Here is an 18,332-nt window from a genome sequence, read left to right as displayed (position 1 = left end):
GCGGCCGCCATTACAGAAAGCCGAGTCCCGAGCTAGGGCGAGCGGAGGAGGAGGCACAGCGGCCGGCGGCCCAGCACCGCGGAGCGAGCCAGCGGGCCGGCGCCAGCGCCTAGCAGCCGCCAGGGGCCGCAGGAAGCACCCCGGGGAGCGGCGGCGGCGTGTGCGTGTGGCCCGGGTGCGGGCGGCGGCGCGGGAGCAGCGCGGAGCGGCAGCCGGTTCGGGCGGGCGTCATCATGGACGAGAAGTTGTTCACCAAGGAGCTGGACCAGTGGATCGAGCAGCTGAACGAGTGCAAGCAGCTCTCCGAGTCCCAGGTCAAGAGCCTCTGCGAGAAGGTGAGCTATTCTCGGCCCCAGGTGCGGCCGCTGCCCGGGCCCTCCGATCAGGAGGCCGCGGGGACGGTGCAACATGGCGGCACGGAGGCCGGGCCCCTCGAACCTCGTACACCGGCGCCCGGCGCTGCCCGCGGCGACTCGCGAGCGACCCGGCGCCCCCCGCCTCCCGTGCGCTGATTGGATGGCGCCGCCGCCGCGGCCTAAGATGGCGCCGCGCGCCGGACTCCGGGCTTCCCAGCCGCCCGGCCCGGCCCGACGCTGGGGAGCAGGGCGGCCGGGACCCTGCGTGGTCCGGCCGGGGACTGGCTCTGCTTTGGGCCCAAGAACGGGACCCGGAGCTGCAGCGTTGTGGAGAAAAGGCATTGCGCTTGCACCCGGGCTTGCTTCTTGGAGCCGGCGCTGCGCACAGGGTCCCCCACAGGCGGGCTTTTAGGCCAGACCCCAGCGCCTGTGGAAAGGTCACATCGCGTTCGTGTTGGCTTTCATAAGCTGTCTTCCTCGGAGCCCCGTTTAAAATGCGTTTAACGATTCTGAAAAAAGTCACTAACCCAATTTCTACGAAGGTCATAGTGGGTTTCAAGGGAGGAGTATAAAGTTTTCTTAGTTGGAAGAAATGGAGGATTTGGTGAGTCATACTACACGAAGAGCTTTGGGATTGGAAATCCAGTGTCATTTTAATTTATGATGTATATGCTGACTCAAATTGGGTAGTGTGAAATCCTTCTCTGTGTAACGTACTTTGGCATGGTGCCATTTATGTTTAGAATGAGCAACACAAACTGGAAGAGAGTCAAATTTTGTGTCCTTTCTTGGTTGAAAAAGTTTCTTGATTGTATTTTTGGGGCTACAAGTAGTGTTAGTAATCACCCGAGTTGCCTCTGTATTTTTGTGGCTACAAGTAGTGTTAGTAATCACCCGAGTTGACCTCTTTCTGTATTTCAGACATGGTGCTGGGTCTACTCAGCAAAGTGATAACTACGATTTGTATCTCAGATTATCTCGTTCCATTGGTTTTCCCCAAGAATTGGGAGAACAGGTTAAGCTTTTGGTTGTGTTGTATTTTTTGAAGTGTTATTAATGCAATTTTCTAATATAGAGTGTTCATCTCCACTCCATTTTGGATTCGCTTTTCACAGTTAATTTTAATAATTAATTTTGCCGAACTGTGGTGGCGCAACGCCTTTGATCCCAGCACTCAGGAGGCAGAGGCAGGCGGGTCTCTGTGAGTTGAAGGCCAGCCTGGTCTACAGAGTGAGAATCAGGACAGGCACCAAAACTACACAGAGAAACCCTGTCTTGAAAAACAAAACAAACAAACAAAAAAGAAACCTGAACAAAACAAACAAACAAAAATTAATTTTAGTGCAAAATTAAGGATTATGTTAGTAATTTGTTGGGAAGAATTTTCGGAGCACTGTATGCTCACTCCTTTGTGGTTTAGTGTAAAAAGGAGGTTTTTGTGTTTGATGAATATTTTCTGACGACACAGTTTTTCAGAAACTGCTGAAAACAATTGGAGTGTGCATTTATTTATCTCAACAAGGTTTCCTGCCCTTCCAGGTATCCTTGGCTGCCCTGGTACTGGTTCTGTAGCAGGGTACCTTTGAACTTGTGGCAGTCCCTACATCTCATCTTCCCAAGTGCTGGGATTACATTTGTGTGCTACACCACACCCCACTTGAATCTCCAGTATTTTGATCTCACATCAAATGAGGTTGCTGTTTTTAAAATTTAAAAGTAAGTTTTGTTTGTTTGTTTTTTGAGACAGGGTTTATTTGTGTAGCCCTACCTATCTGAACTTGAGACCAGGCTGGTCTTGAACTCATGGAGATCAGCCTGCCTCTGCCTCCCAGTGTTGGGATTAAAGGCAGGCACCACCACTGCCTGGCTAGGAGGAATAAGCTTTTTAAGAACTACTTACTATACTCAAAAAACAAAACAAACTTAATATATATTGCCAGGCCTTAGTTTCTAGGTGCTGACTGTGAACATTTTTAGTCAGCTAGATGGCTGGTCATCTGTATGGAAAGAGTAAGACCACTCATTGGGCTGTTAGACGAGACATCACTACTTTTCGTTTCCTAACTGACTGTAACTGGTTTTCAGATGACCATTTACTATAGAATAGTTAAACTGTGTTCTGAGGTCACCTCTAATCTGATAGGATTGTGTCCTAAACTAGCACTTGTGTTTCTGAGTATCCAAGATGGCATGCTGTTATGAAGGGAATCAGAAGACAGTGAAGAATAAGTTCTCAAGAAATTTTTTAAAAAGATTTATTATGTATAGTGTTCTCCCTGCATGTATGTCTGCAGGCCAGAAGAGGGCACCAGATCTCATTATAGATAGTTGAGCCACCATGTGGTTGCTGGGAATTGGACTCCCGGCCTTTGGAAGAGCAGCCAGTGCTCCTAACCTCTGAGCCATCTCTCCAGCCCTCTCAAGAAACATTTAATCTAGTTGGGAAGACTAGAATGGTATTGTCAACATGACCTGTTCCAATCATTGGTTCTCAACCTTCCTAATGCTACAACCCTTAAATGCAGTTCCTCATGTTGTGGTGACCCCAACCATAAGATTATTTTTGTTGCTACTTCATAACTGTTTGCTGGTGTTATAAATCATAATGTACATGTCTGATATGCAGGATGTCTGATATGTGTATAATCCCTGTGGAAGAGTCATGACCCACAAGTTGAGAACTGCTGCTCTAGAGTCACCAGGAAAGGGAGTTTCAGGAATTGTCTAAATTAGGTTGACCTGTGAGCATGTTTTAAGAGTGCCTTTTTTTATGTTGAGATGGGAAGACACACCCACTACAGGTGGCACCATTCCCTAGATTGCAGGGGGGGGGGTCCTCAATTGTGTAAGCATAGAGGAGGCTCTCTATGGTTGAGGTCCTCAATGACCTGAGTTTGACCCCTTAGGACCTACGTGGTAGAAACAACTTACTCTTCAAGATGTCCTCTGACCTGTACACACAAATAAATGTAATTTTAAAAGTGTGAGCATGCATTCATTGCTCTGTGTTTCTGATTATGGTTTGAGACCTTCCTCAGGCTCCTGCCACTGTGACTTCACTGCTGTGATGGACTGGGACTGGGACCCAACCAACCTCTCTCCAAACCAGGCGTGGTGGTGTGTCCCTGTAATCCCAGCACTTGGGAGAGGGTCTACAGAACAAGTTCAAGGACAGCAAAGGCTACACAGAAACCCTGTCTCGAAAAGACCAAAAATAATAATAATAATAGCTGTTGTTGTTGTATAAATGTAGGTTCACGCAAGTTTGTGGAAAGAAGACCCAGAGCACACAGCCTTTTCCAGCTGCCGGGGGATCAGTCTCTCCAGACTGACTCTTCAGTCTTAGCAAAGGGCTTTTTTATTCTCCAATTTACACCTTTAGCGAGTTAATTTCTGTATCCCAATACCTCTTATCTAAGCTCCCCAAAGGGACAATGCCAAATGCAGATTCTCAGTTAAGGAATGCCTGCGTTTTCCGGGTTGTTCCTCAACCAAGTTTGCATAGGCTTTGCACCTTTAGAAAACTCTTGGACAAGACACATAGAAGGAGGTACCCGTGTTGCTAGAGTTTTCCTGCCTGGCCCACAGTCAGGACAAATCTCTCTCACCTGCCAGTCCCACAGCCACTCAGACCCGATCAAGTAAACGCAGACACTTATATTGGTTTCAAACTGTATGGCCGTGGCAGGCTTCTTGCTAACTGTTCTTACAGCTTAAATTGATCCATTTCTATTAATCTATACCTTGCCACGTGGCTTGTGGCTTACCGGTACTTTACATCTTCCTTGTCCTGATGGCGGCTGGCAGTGTCTCCCCCACCCAGCTTCCTGTTCTCTCAATTCTCTTCTCTGTTAGTCCCGCCTATACTTCCTGCCTGGCCACTGCCAATCAGTGATTTATTCATTGACCAATCAGCAACACATTTGACATACAGACCATCTCACAGCATACCCGGAGACAGAAGGTAGCAATCACAAAAGGCAGATTAAAGCTAGGTGCTAATGCTTCAGAATCAAACCAGCTGCAGCTCTGCAGGAACTCCCCCAACAAATAATTCTTGAGCCTGGTGGTGGTGGCACAGGCCTTTAATCCCGGCACCTCAGGAGGGATCTCTGGGAGTTCCACGACAGCCAGGGCTGTTACCAGGGCTGTTATGCAGAGAAACCCTGTCTTGACAAACGAAAAAACAGCAACAAAAAAAAAACTTGATTGGTGCGTGCCTTTAATCCCAGCAGAGGCCAGCCAGAATTACTGGGGTGGGGGGTGGGGTTACCTTTAAAAGTAAATGAAAATAATAGTTAATGAATTTATTTTAAAGTTTCCTTGAAATAGATTCTTTTGATGAATGTTGTTAACTAACCTCTTTGGTTCTTAATTGTATTACAACTTTAGTAACTGTGTACACCTTTTAAACAATATTAAGATGTTTTAGGCTGGGAGATGCAGGCCTTGGTATACCTTGTACAAGTCCTAGTAAGACAGAACAGATAATGTTTTATTTCCAATTCTGTCTTTAGGTAAAAACTATGTTTGTTTTTGGTGTATTTGCCCTCTAAATATTATTTGTTCGTTTATTGTCTTATTTTATTTTGAGACAGCTGTGTTTGTGTGCCTAAGGCCAACCTCAGACTCACCATCTTCCTGCTTCATTCTCCCAAGTGTTGGAATTGTAGGCATATATTACAGATACATGTGCCACCGTGTACAGCTTTCCTGGAAAATGTGAAAATAATAAGCTAAATTTTCCATCAGTCTAATAGTGCTTGTTAAAGAACTACTGCCCATCAAAAATAACTACTGATGCTCTCATTATAAGAAGGGATGATAGTCCTCCCTTGTGTAAAGGAAGAAGTAAACCCTAGTGCTCACTCTGATTGAACAGCTTGAAAACTGTTCTGGTACCTTGTCCACAATAGCAGTGTTGCTGCTACAAATATGTATCATAACGGTGGTGAGCATGGTTTTTGTGTTGCTGACTCATTAAAAAGAAAGATGGGCTTCCGGTTCCTACCCAAGCTAAGCTTACTGTGTGTACAAGTCCATACCTTGCTATGTTTGGGGTGAGCATGTGCAGTTTCATCTTAGACACAGTTCCATCAACAGATTGAAAAAAGTAAATACTATCACCTTGCTGAATGTGGTCATGCATGCCTGTAATCCCCTCTGGAAGCCAATGCCAAAGGATGGCCAAGAGGCAGAGGCAGGTGACTTTGAAGTCAGCCAAGACTATATATATAGTGAGACCCTGCCTCGAAAATAATAAGCCCGTAGTGGCCCACACCTTTAGTCCCAGCACTAGGAAACAGGCAAGTGGATCTCTTGAGTTTGAGAATAGCCAGAACTATGTTTTTCTGGTCCATACACACACACGCACACACACACACACACACAACACATGGTATCTCTGTGTAGTTTTGGTGCCTGTCCTGGATCTCACTCTGTAGACCAGGCTGGCCTTGAACTCACAGAGATCTGCCTCCTCTGCCTCAAGTGCTGAGATTAAAGGCTTGCACCACCACCACCCAACTCAGAGCTATGTTTGAGAGATCATCCTGACTCAAATAAATAAAGTATCAGTTTGCTTTTGGACTAATACAATAAAATGGTCTTTTATTATATGTATCTTGAGTTGGATGCCAGTTTGGCTTTGTACTTTCAGGCCTTCCAAATACATAAAGAATAAATGTTCTTAGTTTTTTCCCCCAAAGGAGTTCTTGATCTAGTCATGCAGTTATCCATTTCTTTGCAAACATTATAAATGAAATAGTTGTTATGGTGTCATTTAGTTTAACATTTGCTACATGCGTATGGGAAAAGGAAACTGCTTCTTTCCTAATTTATTTGATAGGCTGAATTTGGTTTTTTCGAGACAGGGTTTCTCTGTGTAGCTTTGCGCCTTTTCCTGGAACTCACTTGGTAGTCCAGGCTGGCCTCGAACTCACAGAGATCCGCCTGGCTCTGCCTCCCGAGTGCTGGGATTAAAGGCGTGCGCCACCACTGCCCGGCGATAGGCTGAATTTTTTAACCAATATTGCAGTCTTTCCTTTTTCTTTAAGATTTATGTTGGGTGTTTTGCCTGTGTATATGTATGTGCACCATGTGCATACCTGGTGCTCCTGGAGGTCAGAATTATGGCTAGTTGTAAGCCATTAAGTGGGTTCTGGGACTCAAACCCAGGTCCTTTGCAAGAGCAACAAGTGCTCTAAACCGCTGAGCCATCTCTAGTCCCCAAGATTAAAGTCTTAGATGAAGTAATATATTTCTGGGTTTAATTTAAAAGGCTGTTTGGCTGTCTCCATAGCACTAGTTAAAGTATTAAGAACGAACAGGTGGGAGAGGCATGTTAGAATGTTTTCATTATACTTTGGTGTGGTCGCTGTTAGTTGTAGTTATAAAGCCAAGGCTCAGAAAGGTAAAGAGGCTGGTGAGGGAGGCTGGAGAAAAGTTGTGTGGATCATGACTTCTAATCCCAGTTTTCCCATCTTGCTTCCAGGCCCTTGTTGACGTGTTAATAGTGAAGGTGTATGTAGATTGGGCCAGCCTGAATTGTGGGCTCAGTGATTCTGTGAACTGAGCATTGTGTTCCCTTTGCTGCAAAGCTCCATTCATCAGATAGTGTTGTCCCACCTCTCTTGGAAACAGTAATTATTCCATTTGCATTTGGCTAACTTCATTTGTCCCTCAAATAAGATTGGTAAAATGAAGCTGGGCGGTGGTGGTGCACGCCTTTAACCCCAGCACTTGGGGAGGCAGAGGCAGGCGGATCTCTGTGAGTTCGAGGCCAGCCTGGGCTACAGAGTAAGTTCCAGGAAAGGCTCTGAAGCTACACAGAGAAACCCTGTCCCGAATAAATGAATGAATGAATAAATAAATAAGATTGGTAAGATGAAAACTGTAGGCCATTTTTTGTCGCATAATATAAATCTCATGAGGAGAGACTAAATTGTAAGATGGCCTCTGTTGCAATTGGCACTCAAAATGAAGTTCTTTTCATCTCCGAATCCCACACACACCTGTGAGGGTTTGCTCCATGCGTTAGCAGCATAGGATGTGCTGCAGCTTGGGTTTTATAACTGAATTGAGAGACCACGGTTATGCTCACATCTGGATTCCTCTGTCCCCCCTGTCCCCTGCCAGGGGCCCAGAATTCTGTCTTCAAATACTGCCTATAAAGATGAATCTCATGTAGTATCAAGAATGATGAGCCTGGAAACCAGACCTGGTAGTGCAGAGAGTCTCAGCTATTCAGAGGTTGAGGCAGGAGGATTTCATGTTCAAAAGCAACCACTTAGTTTTGAGAGCCTGTCTGAAAATAAATGAAGAGCAAGCTAGGGATGTAGTTCAGCCATCCAGCACCTGCCTGTCATGACAAAGCCCAGTCACAGAAAGAGGCTTTATTTGTTGCCACCCTGTAGGAATGAATGGGACAGATTCATTTCTGTGTTCAGTCTGTGGTAACCAGCATTTTCCCTTTTTCATTGTAAGTTGTTGTCATAGTTAGCTATGAAGTATCCTTTTTAGTGTGTAGAAAATAAACATGAATTTTGAGTTGAGTCTTCTAAGGGCACTAAAGGGACAGCACTTTGCTCCTACTGTGACTATTTCTTTTATTTCCTTTTTTTTTTTTCTTTAAAAATAAAAAAATTTTTTTTCATCTTTGGAAAAGCTCTCTCATTCCTGAGTTGTAACTGAGTTGGACTGGCTTTAGGAGGGGAAATATTTTGTTGGTGGTGTCAGTATTTTAAATAGCTTGCTTTCTTCATAGGAGTAGGGTAGGCTTAATAAGAAGTTGGGGGGGGGAGACTCTCTAGCTGCCAGTTTGGGAATGAGAGGTGACTTGAACAGCCTGCGATTAACTGCTTCATTTCTTCACAGTACAGTGCTTTTACATATTTATAAATTGGGGTTGTGTATTGGAACGGATGAACACAGAGAGGGCATGTTTCTGAGTCCTGGGTAATTTGTAACTGCATGACCAGCTGGTTGGTTGCTCCTCCATTCCCTCTCCCTCCTGTTTCAGTCAATTTTAGTATAGATGACATTTAAGTACTTTTTTTTTTCCAGGTTACTGTTTATCTCACAGATGATAATTCTAACACTTGTGTTGGGACAGAGCAGAAGGCTTCAGACTTCAGTTCTAGACTGCCCCATCCATCGTTCACCTGCACAGTTGTGGAGTTGAGTCCACAGACCCTGCAGAGTTGGTTGTGCTGTTGAGGTCTGTGCTTCTGCTTTGGATTCAGTTGGCCAGTCCTTATTAGGCCTTCACTGCTGAACTTTGTCTAGATGGCATATCTCTGCTCAGATTTAGTTTGATTTTTTTTGCCCCCTTCTCTAATTAATAGCAAAGTTTTAGCAGGGCAAAATGGTGGTGCATGCCTTTGAGGCCAGCCTGGTCTACAGAGCAAGTAACAGGACAGCCAAGGCTACACAGAGAAACCCTGCCTCGAAAAACCAAAAAAAGAAAAATGAAAACCAACATAAAATGATTGATGGCTAGTGTCTCCTTCTAGAGACTACTCAGGGCAGAATTTGTGAAACACAGAATTATTTCTGTAGTAAAACATCATTAATATCCAGTGAGCTGCATCACATTTTCCTTAGTAAAGCCCTTAAGAGTCTACTTTTGGTCTATTATAGGAATTGCTTGGAGCACCTTTTAATTTTTTTATTTTTATTTATTGTATGGGGGCATTAGAAGGTGGTCTCACTGTATGGCCCAGACTGTCCTACAGTTCAGGATCTTGCTGTGTTGGCCTCCTGAGTGCTGGATTTACAGGCATGTTTCCCCCACACCCTCCCAGGAGTATATTATTGTTTTAAAGAAAAACACTATAAATATCCACCTTTAAGAAAGTGCCTCTAGGAGCTGGAGAGATGATGGCTCAGCAGTTAAGAGCACTGGCTGCTGTTCCAGAGGACCTAGGTTCAATTCCTGACATCCACATGGCAACTATAACTGTCTATAACTCCAGTTCCAGATGTGCATGAAGGCAAAAAACAGAAAATGCACATAAAATTTTTTTAATTGTAAAAAACAAAACAAAAACTTTAAAAAAATGTATCTCTAATTCTAACATGGTAGGCTTTAAGGGTCTTTAAGTTAGAGGCTCTCCCCACCTCAGGGTTATATAAATACTTAGTCTTAAGAAAAGGAGGAGGGGCATCTGAGCTATGTGAGGCTAAGTTATAGGCCAGCCTGGATCATATAATGAAGTGAAGGTCTGCATGCACTGTTAGGGAAGCCCTGTGTTTGAGTCAGGGGGTTCCTGTCTCCAAAAACAAAGTCAAGGGATGGGGCAGAACCCTTGACTTAGAAGGAAAGAAGGTTTCTACTTTCATCATGATTTATTTAAATAGAACAAACAATGAGCATTAGATGACTGAGCCAGTATTGGAAACAAGGGGTTTGTTTTGTTTTGGCACACTGAAGTATCATGATTCCTGCTATGTGATTCAATGGTTGGTTTTTTTGTTTCTGAGACAGGTTTTTTGTTTGTTTGTTTGCTTGCTTGCTTGCTTGCGTCTTGTTTTGCTTTTTGTTTTTTGAGACAGCGTTTCTGTGTGTAGTCCTGGCTGTCCTGGAATTCAGATCCACCTGCCTCTTCCTCCCAACTGCTAGGATTAAAGGCCTGGCTTGAAACCATCTTAGTATGTTGTCCAGGACTTGAACTTTTTGGAACAATGTCTCATGGGTTTAAGTAAATTAGTAGCCAAGGACAGCCTTTAACTCCCCATCCTCCTGCCTCTGTTTCCAAAATGCCAGGCATTTGCAACCATATAGAGCTTCTGTCTTCTTTTTCTTTCTTTTTTTTTTTTTTTCTGGAGCTGAGGACCAAACCCAGGGCCTTGCGCTTGCTAGGCAAGCACTCTACCACTGAGCTAAATCCCCAACCCCCAACAAGTGTTTTGTTTTGTTTTGTTTTTTGTTTGTTTGTTTGTTTTGGTTGTTTTGTTTTGTTTTGTTTTGTTTGAGACAGTTTCTCTGTGTAGCTTTGCGCCTTTCCTGGATCTTGCTCTGTAGACCAGGCGTGTGCCACCACTGCCCTCTTTCTTTCTTTTTTAATGGTGGGAAGAACAATGTCTGTTTAAACTTAGCCAACTGAGATGATCCCAGTATAAACACCTGAGTATCATATCATGGTCAGGAGGCTATGTGGGGTTTGCTTCCTTGGGAGTCTTTTGGATCTGGTGCTTGTTTATTTGGGCCTTGACATCCACAGTTAGTACAAGTGTGTTGTCTTCTGTCTTGGCTGATTCTTGGTTAAGGAGAGCTTGATGATGGTCTACTGGACAAGCTTACTTCTTCTGTGGGAGTATTCTGACAGTGTTTGACTGCCTATAGAACTGTGGCTTCTTTTTTTTTTTTTCCTCAAGACAGGGTTTTTCTGTGTAGTTTTGGTGCCTGTCTTGGATCTCGCTTTGTAGACCAGGCTGGCCTCAAACTCACAGAGATCTGCCTGGCTGAACTGTGGTTTCGCTTTGTAGACCAGGCTGGCCTCAAACTCACAGAGATCTGCCTGGCTGAACTGTGGTTTCTTGGACTGCTGGAAGGTAGGGGAAGGTGAATGACAGGCATGGTCATGGATGTCTCAGCACTGCCTTTTTAGTTTTCAAAGCCATGGATTGGCTTTAGAGGTGGCAGGAATAACTTGTGTGATTTCTGTGTCGTTTGATAAATAGCTTGATACGTAAGTGCATACAAGGATTTTGACACAGTTGGGATCTTCTAGTCAATGGTTCTCAACCTGTGAGTCAACGCCTTTGGGGGGGGTCTCATCAGATATTTATATTACAGTTGATTAACAGTAGCAAAATTATGGTTACAAAGTAGCAATGAAATGATTTTTGTGGTTGGAGGGGTCACAACATGAGAAATTGTGTTAAAGGATCTCAGCATTAGGAAGATGGTTGAGAACCACTGTTTACCCCTCAAGGAAATGATAAGTGATTTGGATTTTTTTTTTCTTCCTCCCTCCCTTCCTTCCCACCTGCCTCTCCCTCCTGAGTGCTAGGATTAAAGGTGTGTGCCACCACTGCCTGGCTTGATTTTTTTCCTATAATTATCTTCCTTGAACAATTCTGCCATGGATGAGTTACAAAGTTTAATTTACATAAGCCTACTTTCATTTCATCTTATTTAAGCGTGATGACACACACCTTTTATCCCAGCACTAAGGAGGCAGAGGCAGGTGGATCTCTGAGTTCCAGGACAGCCTAGTGAAACCTTGTCTCGAAAAACCAAAAGAAAGAAGGTCTAGTCTCTAGGTCACTTAGAGCAAGCAGGCTGACAGTGAAGTTGTGAGATACCTGAGTCCAAACATTCTGAAAGAATGTTGTTGGTAGCAAGATAAAGACCCCCAAAGATGACATCCTTTCCAGAATTTCTACGTTGTTTGGATTGCATTTTAACTTCCACATTTCCTGACCATAAGGTCTTGTTTAATAAATAGCCTGTTTCTAGTTTTAACCTTATTTTAGGACGTTTCTATCAGATTTGATTGTTCCAATCTATGCTATAACTAATTCTTTTTTAAAAATAATTTATTTGTATTTTATGTACTTTGATGTTTACCTACATATATGTCTGTGTGCGGGTGTCGAATCCCCTGGAACAGAGATTATAGACAGTTGTGAACTGCCACGTGGGTGCTGGGAGTTGAACCCAGGTCCTCTGGAAGAGGAGCCAGTGCTCTTAACCTCTGAGCCATCTCTTCAGCCCTATAACTAATTCTTTTATTTGTTTTGTTTTTGTTTTTTGAGACAGGGTTTCTCTGTGTAGTCCTGGAACTCTGTAGACCAGGCCGGCCTCGAACTCAGATCCATCTCCCCTGCCTCCCAAGTGCTGGGATTAAAGACATGTGTCGCCACAGCCAGCAAGACTTTAATTTTTTGTGTTTCGTCAGCTGAGAAATTTGAAGGCTGGCTGTGTGTTTTTGGTTTTGGAGACAAGGTCTCTATTATATAGCTCTGGCATCTGACTCCCCTTCCCCAGAGCTGGGATTAAAGTTCTGCACCACCACACCCAGCCTTGGGAAAATGCTTTGGTGGAAGCAAAAAGTGGATCCGCAAGATGGCTCAGAGGGAAAGATGTCAACTGTCAAGTCTGCCTGCCTGAGCTTGATTCCCCAGGCCCCACGTGATGGGAAGAGAAACCATGGCTCACAGGTGTGGCTTCCCTCTGCTTCACTAAATAAATATAATAACTTTTTAAATATTTTCTTTTGCTTTGCCTACAAGAGTAAAAATGCCAGCCTGAAAATGATTATTTTAAACACTCCAATGTTCTAACATGAATCAAATTACTTTGGAAAGCTCTACCATATTAAAGAGTGGTAGTAGTCCCCCTTTGAAAACAGATTGATGAAGGCCTATGTCTCTGGAGGGTGCCATTAAAGGCCATAGAGGCTGGGCATGGTAGTGCTTGCTTTTAATCCCAGCACTGGGCAAAGGCAGAAGGGTCTCTTGAGTTGGAGGCCAGCCTGGTATTCATACATAACAAGACCTTGACTTAAAAATAAATAACAAGGAGCTGGAGAGATGGCTCAGCAGTTAAGAGCACTGGCTGCTCCTCCAGAGGTCCTGAGTTAAATCCCCAGCAACAACATGGTGGCTTACAACCATCTCTAGTGGAATCTGATGCCCTCTCCTGGCATAAAGGGGTACATGTAGACGAGCACTCATACATTAAATGAATGAATGAATAAATAACAGTAAAAATTAGAAGGGCATGTCGACTCTCCAGGCTGGCCTTCTTACATGTCTCTCCCAGTTTTCCTGGTTGCACAATAATCTTCAACACATATCTGTAGTCTTTATTATCTTGGCATTTCAAAGAATTTACTTTTCTGTAGTCATTCTCTTAGTGTTGATAAACTTGAGACAAAAATAAAAAAAATACATAAAAGAAACCAGTTCTTTGTAAGTTTGCATTTTTGTTGTTTGTATGTAACTGGGACTGAGAGATGGCTCACCGATTAAGAGCACTTGGTGCTCTTCCAAAGGACCTGATTTGGCTCCCAGCATCTATGTCTAGTGGCTCACAGCCACCTATACCTCCAATTCCAGGAGATTTGATGCCCTCTTCTGGCTTCTCTGGATACCCATACTATATGGCATACAAACACATAATAATACACAAATAAAAATCCTTTTTCAAAAAGCCTTATATTATGAAAACATTTTGCCCGTGTGTGTGTGTGTGTGTGTGTGTGTGTGTGTGTGTGTGTGTGTGTGTGTGTGTGTGTGTACTGGTCAGAGGACAAGATTCTCCTTCCACCATATGAGGTGCAGATATGGAACTCACCATCAGGCTTGGTAGCAAAGTGCCTTTCCTGCTGAGCCAGCCCTACAGCCCCTGTTAAAACATTTTTAATATTGCATCTGATACATAAAACTTTTTCCCATATTAAATCATTACTGTTTTGTGAAATTTGGTCAGTAGGGCAGAAAGAGAAAGCAGATTAGCTTTGTCAGGTTTGCTTATTAAAAAAATTGCCGGGGCCGGGCGGTGGTGGCGCACGCCTTTAATCCCAGCACTCGGGAGGCAGAGGCAGGCGGATCTCTGTGAGTTCGAGGCCAGCCTGGTCTCCAAAGCGAGTACCAGGAAAGGCGCAAAGCTACACAGAGAAACCCTATCTTGAAAAACCAAAAAAAAAAAAAAAAAAAAAAAAAAAAAAAAAAAAAAAAAAAAATGTAAATGTATTGGGTTTGGGTATGTAGGTGGAAGTCAGGACAACTTGTTGGAATTGTTTTTTCCTTCCATCATGTGGAGTCCAGAGATCAAACTCAGATAGTTGGTGTTGGTGGCAAGCACCTTTATCTACTGAGCCATCTTGCTGGCCTAATGTCCCCAGATTTAGAAGTTAAAAATTTTCACTTCATACTTTTCATTTTCATTTTGATAGTGCCAATATTGAAATATGCAATTTACTGGACAATATGAGTAAGTTCATGTGTAGTATCTGCTCCTGGGAATAATGGAATGTATTACTGGGTGTAGAGGAGCAAATCCTAGGAGACACATTGCTGTGTTCTCATGTGTCCACCACCTTTGACTGTAGTTAGGAATCAGGTCTGTGTCTTTGCATTAAGAACCAAGAGAGGCATTGTTAGAAAAGTAGGTGCTGGAGAATGTAGTTTTAAAATGCAAATGAAAGCTGTTCATTTCTGTGGGCAATATTGTGAAATATTTAAAGTTTGAAAGAACACAACAGAATGCCACTAATGATTATTTCACCTAAGACATGCAGGATTATGGTTTATGGGGATGTTTACTTTTATGTGTGTAGGTTTGTTTGGTTGGTTTTATTTTTATTTATATTTAATATAAGAGTATATCCCGCCTGGCATAGACCTTTAATCCCAGTATTTCTGGGAAATATCTACTGAAAATATATTTTTTTTTTCTCGAGACAGGGTTTCTCTGTGTAGCTTTGCGCCTTTCCTGGATCTCGCTCTGTAGACCAGGCTGGCCTCAAACTCACAGAGATCCACCTGCCTCTGCCTCCCGAGTGCTGGGATTAAAGGCCTGCGCCACCACCGCCCGGCCTGAAAATATTCTAAACTTGGTAGGTGTCTGGAAAAAGTCTTTGGAGAATAGAAAATTGTGATTTTTTTTTTTTTTTAACGTGGTTGTACTTGTTAGGACTGCATTGGTAGGTGTGGGCAGGGACTTAGCTTTAAATGTTACTGACTTGGATTCTATTTTCACAGATTAGGACTTTGGGGAAGAAACAGAGAGCTGTGTTTCAGATGTGTGGCCTTAAACTGTGGTGATGTCGGTTGTCACCCGTTGGCTCGTTAGCAGCATTGTTCTCTATTGGGGGGGGGGTGTTCCCAGGCTGGCCTTGAACTTGTGGCAAGCCTTCTGCCTTTGGCCCTGAGGGCTGGGATTGCAGGGTAGCAAAATTTCAGTATGGGTAATTGGTTGTGTATGATTTGAAGTGGTCTCCCTTTCCTTTGTAATACTTAGGGTAGTCTGCTTTATTCAGTCCATCTGTTCTCTTTCCTCCCTTCTCCTTTGCCATGGAAATGGCCTGTTTTGTACACCAGTGTCTGGTGGTTGGCACAGGGCAGAGTCATTCAGGTGGTTTAGGAGATCATATTTTCCAGTGTGCTTTTTTAGTATATGTAGAGGTCTGGCTGAATAATGGTTTCTAAAAGCAGCCTAGAAAGTATGTATGCTGTATTAAATATTCTAATTATAAAACAAGAACTTTATATTGTTATGAAGAAATAGAACAAAATGAGAGAAAAATTTAAATGTCTTAACCTCCAAAAAGTCAAGACCAAGAAGCTTCAAAGCCTGAGGAGGCAACATTAAGCACTCTTTTTCTTTCAAATTTATTTATTTGCCTACATGTATGTCTGTACCACTTCTGTACAGTGCCCTCAGAGGCCAGAAGAGGTGTTGGATTACCTGGAACTGGAGTTGCAAATGGGTGTGAGCTACCATGTAGGTGCTGGGAATTGAACCTGAATCCTCTGTACGAGCAGCCAATGCTCTTAACAACTGAATCATCTCTCCAGTCCACATCCTGATTTTCATTGATTTTGTGTGGGTGTCACTGATGTCTTCAGTATTCTAGTGAGGTGGAAATTTGATCACCTTTACAAACTAGAGTAGTGATTGAATGTCATCTTGGTACATGCTCTCTAGACATCCCCCATAAAGTAGCCAATGAATAGACTGTAACCATATCTTGTCTTATAAATATAGCCAGTGGGCTAGTAAGGTAACTAAGTCTCTTGCCAGTAAACCTGAGGACCTGGATTTGATCACTAGAACACACATGGGTGGAATGAGAACTTGCACACAAAATACATAAAATGTAAGATTTCCGGGGGGTGGGGATTGGGGGGGCAGGTCTCAAGATAGGGTTTCTTTCTGTTTAACAGTCCTGACTTGCCTCCTGAGTGCTGGGATAAAAGGCGTGTACCTCCACCAACCGGCACAAAATGTAAATTTTAAAATTAAAAATGTTAATGTTTATTTTGGGTTGAAAATGTCTGTGGTTTCATATTTATCAGGTCTGCCCTTTGCATTAATATGATCAAAAGCATCTTTTTGGCACCATTTAATGCTGAATGTATTGCTTTTTTTTTTCTTTCTTTATCTGTAGGCTAAAGAAATCCTGACGAAAGAATCCAATGTGCAAGAGGTTCGATGTCCAGTCACTGTGTGTGGAGATGTGCATGGGCAATTTCATGACCTCATGGAACTCTTTAGAATTGGTGGTAAATCACCAGACACAAATTACTTGTTTATGGGAGACTATGTGGACAGAGGATATTACTCAGTTGAAACAGTTACACTGCTTGTAGCTCTTAAGGTAATTTTACTTTTTGTTTGGGCCTTTTGAACTGGGTGAGAGCCCTCTGGAATGTTCTTTTCCTATGATGATTTGTTATCTTCATCTGAATGTTAAATTTTAGAAAAAACTTGCACATTTAGGAATGCAAATAATCATGCAAATGTCAAAGTTAATCATCATGTCTGGCATTTGGAGCCAGAAGATGGTTCAGAACATAGTGTCATGGGATACCTCAGGTTTGGTGTGTTTTTTTTGAAACAGGATCTCAATACCTGTATTGAGATCAAAATCTGTATACCTCAAACCCAAAGAGTTCATAGTCTGCCTCTGTCTTCCAAGTGCTGTGATTGGCAAACTGATCAAGTAGAAGTTTAGTTCAGAACATTGGCTATGGAAATAATATAACTGCATTAGGTATTAGGAGCGTTTGAACATCTGTGTTGGATTATTTACATCATTTGACAGTCTTATGAAAATTTCACAGGAAGAATTGAGAGAAAAAGATCAGATTATAAAGTGAAGATTTTGTTGTTTTTAATAATAGAAAAGGAATTTGATCTAAATGTACAAGAGTGAGCAAATATCTAAACAATAGTTTATTCCCGTGGAGTAATAACAATTAAACATGCGAACTGAAGTCTGTAATCCCGACTCTGGTGAGGCCAGCCTGGCTTAACCCATAAGACCTTTTCTTTTACAAAAATCATAAAAGAAGGAAATTTTAGACTCCTGACTTGTCATTTGTAGCTCTGAAATGTAGAGATGAAGAGTCACCACTGAAACACGGTGGCATTGATGTTAGAGTGGAGTGCTGCCTCTGACTTTGGAGGGGGAACTTTACTGCTCTCCCTAGGCAACAGACTCTCTTGTTATTACAGAATATTCTGAACAAGAAATTGTCTGTCACTGATTTTTCTAACATTAGAGAAGTGGGGAGAGTGTCAGTCAGAGCTGACTGGTGATTAGCATCTGCACTGCTTAGAATACTGAGTGGAGGCTTTAGAGGAGATGGTCGGCACTGGGTGCAGTGACTCCGGATATTCTGCAAGAAGCTGGTGGCCCAGGTTCCCGTGGAAGAAGGAGTGGGCTGCCTATAAGAATCCATGTGCCAGTGGGCCTGCTTGGCACTGCTCTGATCCCAGTACTCCAGAGGCAGAGGCAAACTGATCTCTTGAGTTCGAGGGTAGCCTCATCTAACACAAAGCTCCCACCAGCCAAGGCTCCATGGTGAGACCCTGTCTCAAAACAGCAACAAAAAATTTTATGTACCAAGGGCTAAACTGCATTGTGTCCACCTAAATGTCATAGGCCCAAATCCTAATTTCCTGTACCTCAGAGTGTGGCTGTGCTTGCTGCTAGCCCTTTACATGGATAGTTAAATAAAATGAGGTCATGTGAGTGGGTCTTGTTCTAGTATGAGTTAGTTCCTCTATAAAAGAGATTCGGGGCCTAGGGAAATTGGAAGACCTGAGTTCAATTCCCAGAACCCATTTTTTAAAATGCCAAGCGTGGAGGCATGCACCCATAGTCCTAGCCCTGAGGAAGTAGAGCTGAGAGAGTCTCTGAGACTCACTGGCCAGCTAGCCTAGCCTGGTGAGCTCTAGGTCAATGAGATGCTGTCTCCAAGGAGGTAGATGGCCATTTCTGAGGATGACACTCA

The 18,332-nt window shown here is 43.2% G+C and overlaps 1 protein-coding gene across 1 annotated transcript in view; it reads left to right on the top strand.

Moving 5' to 3' along the window:
* The window catches only part of Ppp2ca (protein phosphatase 2 catalytic subunit alpha), a 28,391-nt gene continuing 10,059 nt past the window's right edge, over positions 1-18,332 (top strand). The window contains exons 1-2 of the mRNA XM_052757899.1: positions 1-335; positions 16,481-16,690. Coding sequence (XP_052613859.1) covers positions 234-335; positions 16,481-16,690 — 312 coding nt within the window. The 5' untranslated portion in view covers positions 1-233. The remainder of the gene's footprint in view (positions 336-16,480; positions 16,691-18,332) is intronic.

The sequence above is a fragment of the Peromyscus californicus genome, unplaced genomic scaffold, assembly GCF_007827085.1.
Source record: "Peromyscus californicus insignis strain IS unplaced genomic scaffold, ASM782708v3 Scaffold_3__1_contigs__length_106647218, whole genome shotgun sequence".
Lineage (NCBI taxonomy): Eukaryota > Metazoa > Chordata > Mammalia > Rodentia > Cricetidae > Peromyscus > Peromyscus californicus.
The sequence above is the reverse complement of the archived record's forward strand: the minus strand, read 5'-3'. Positions and strand labels throughout refer to the sequence as shown.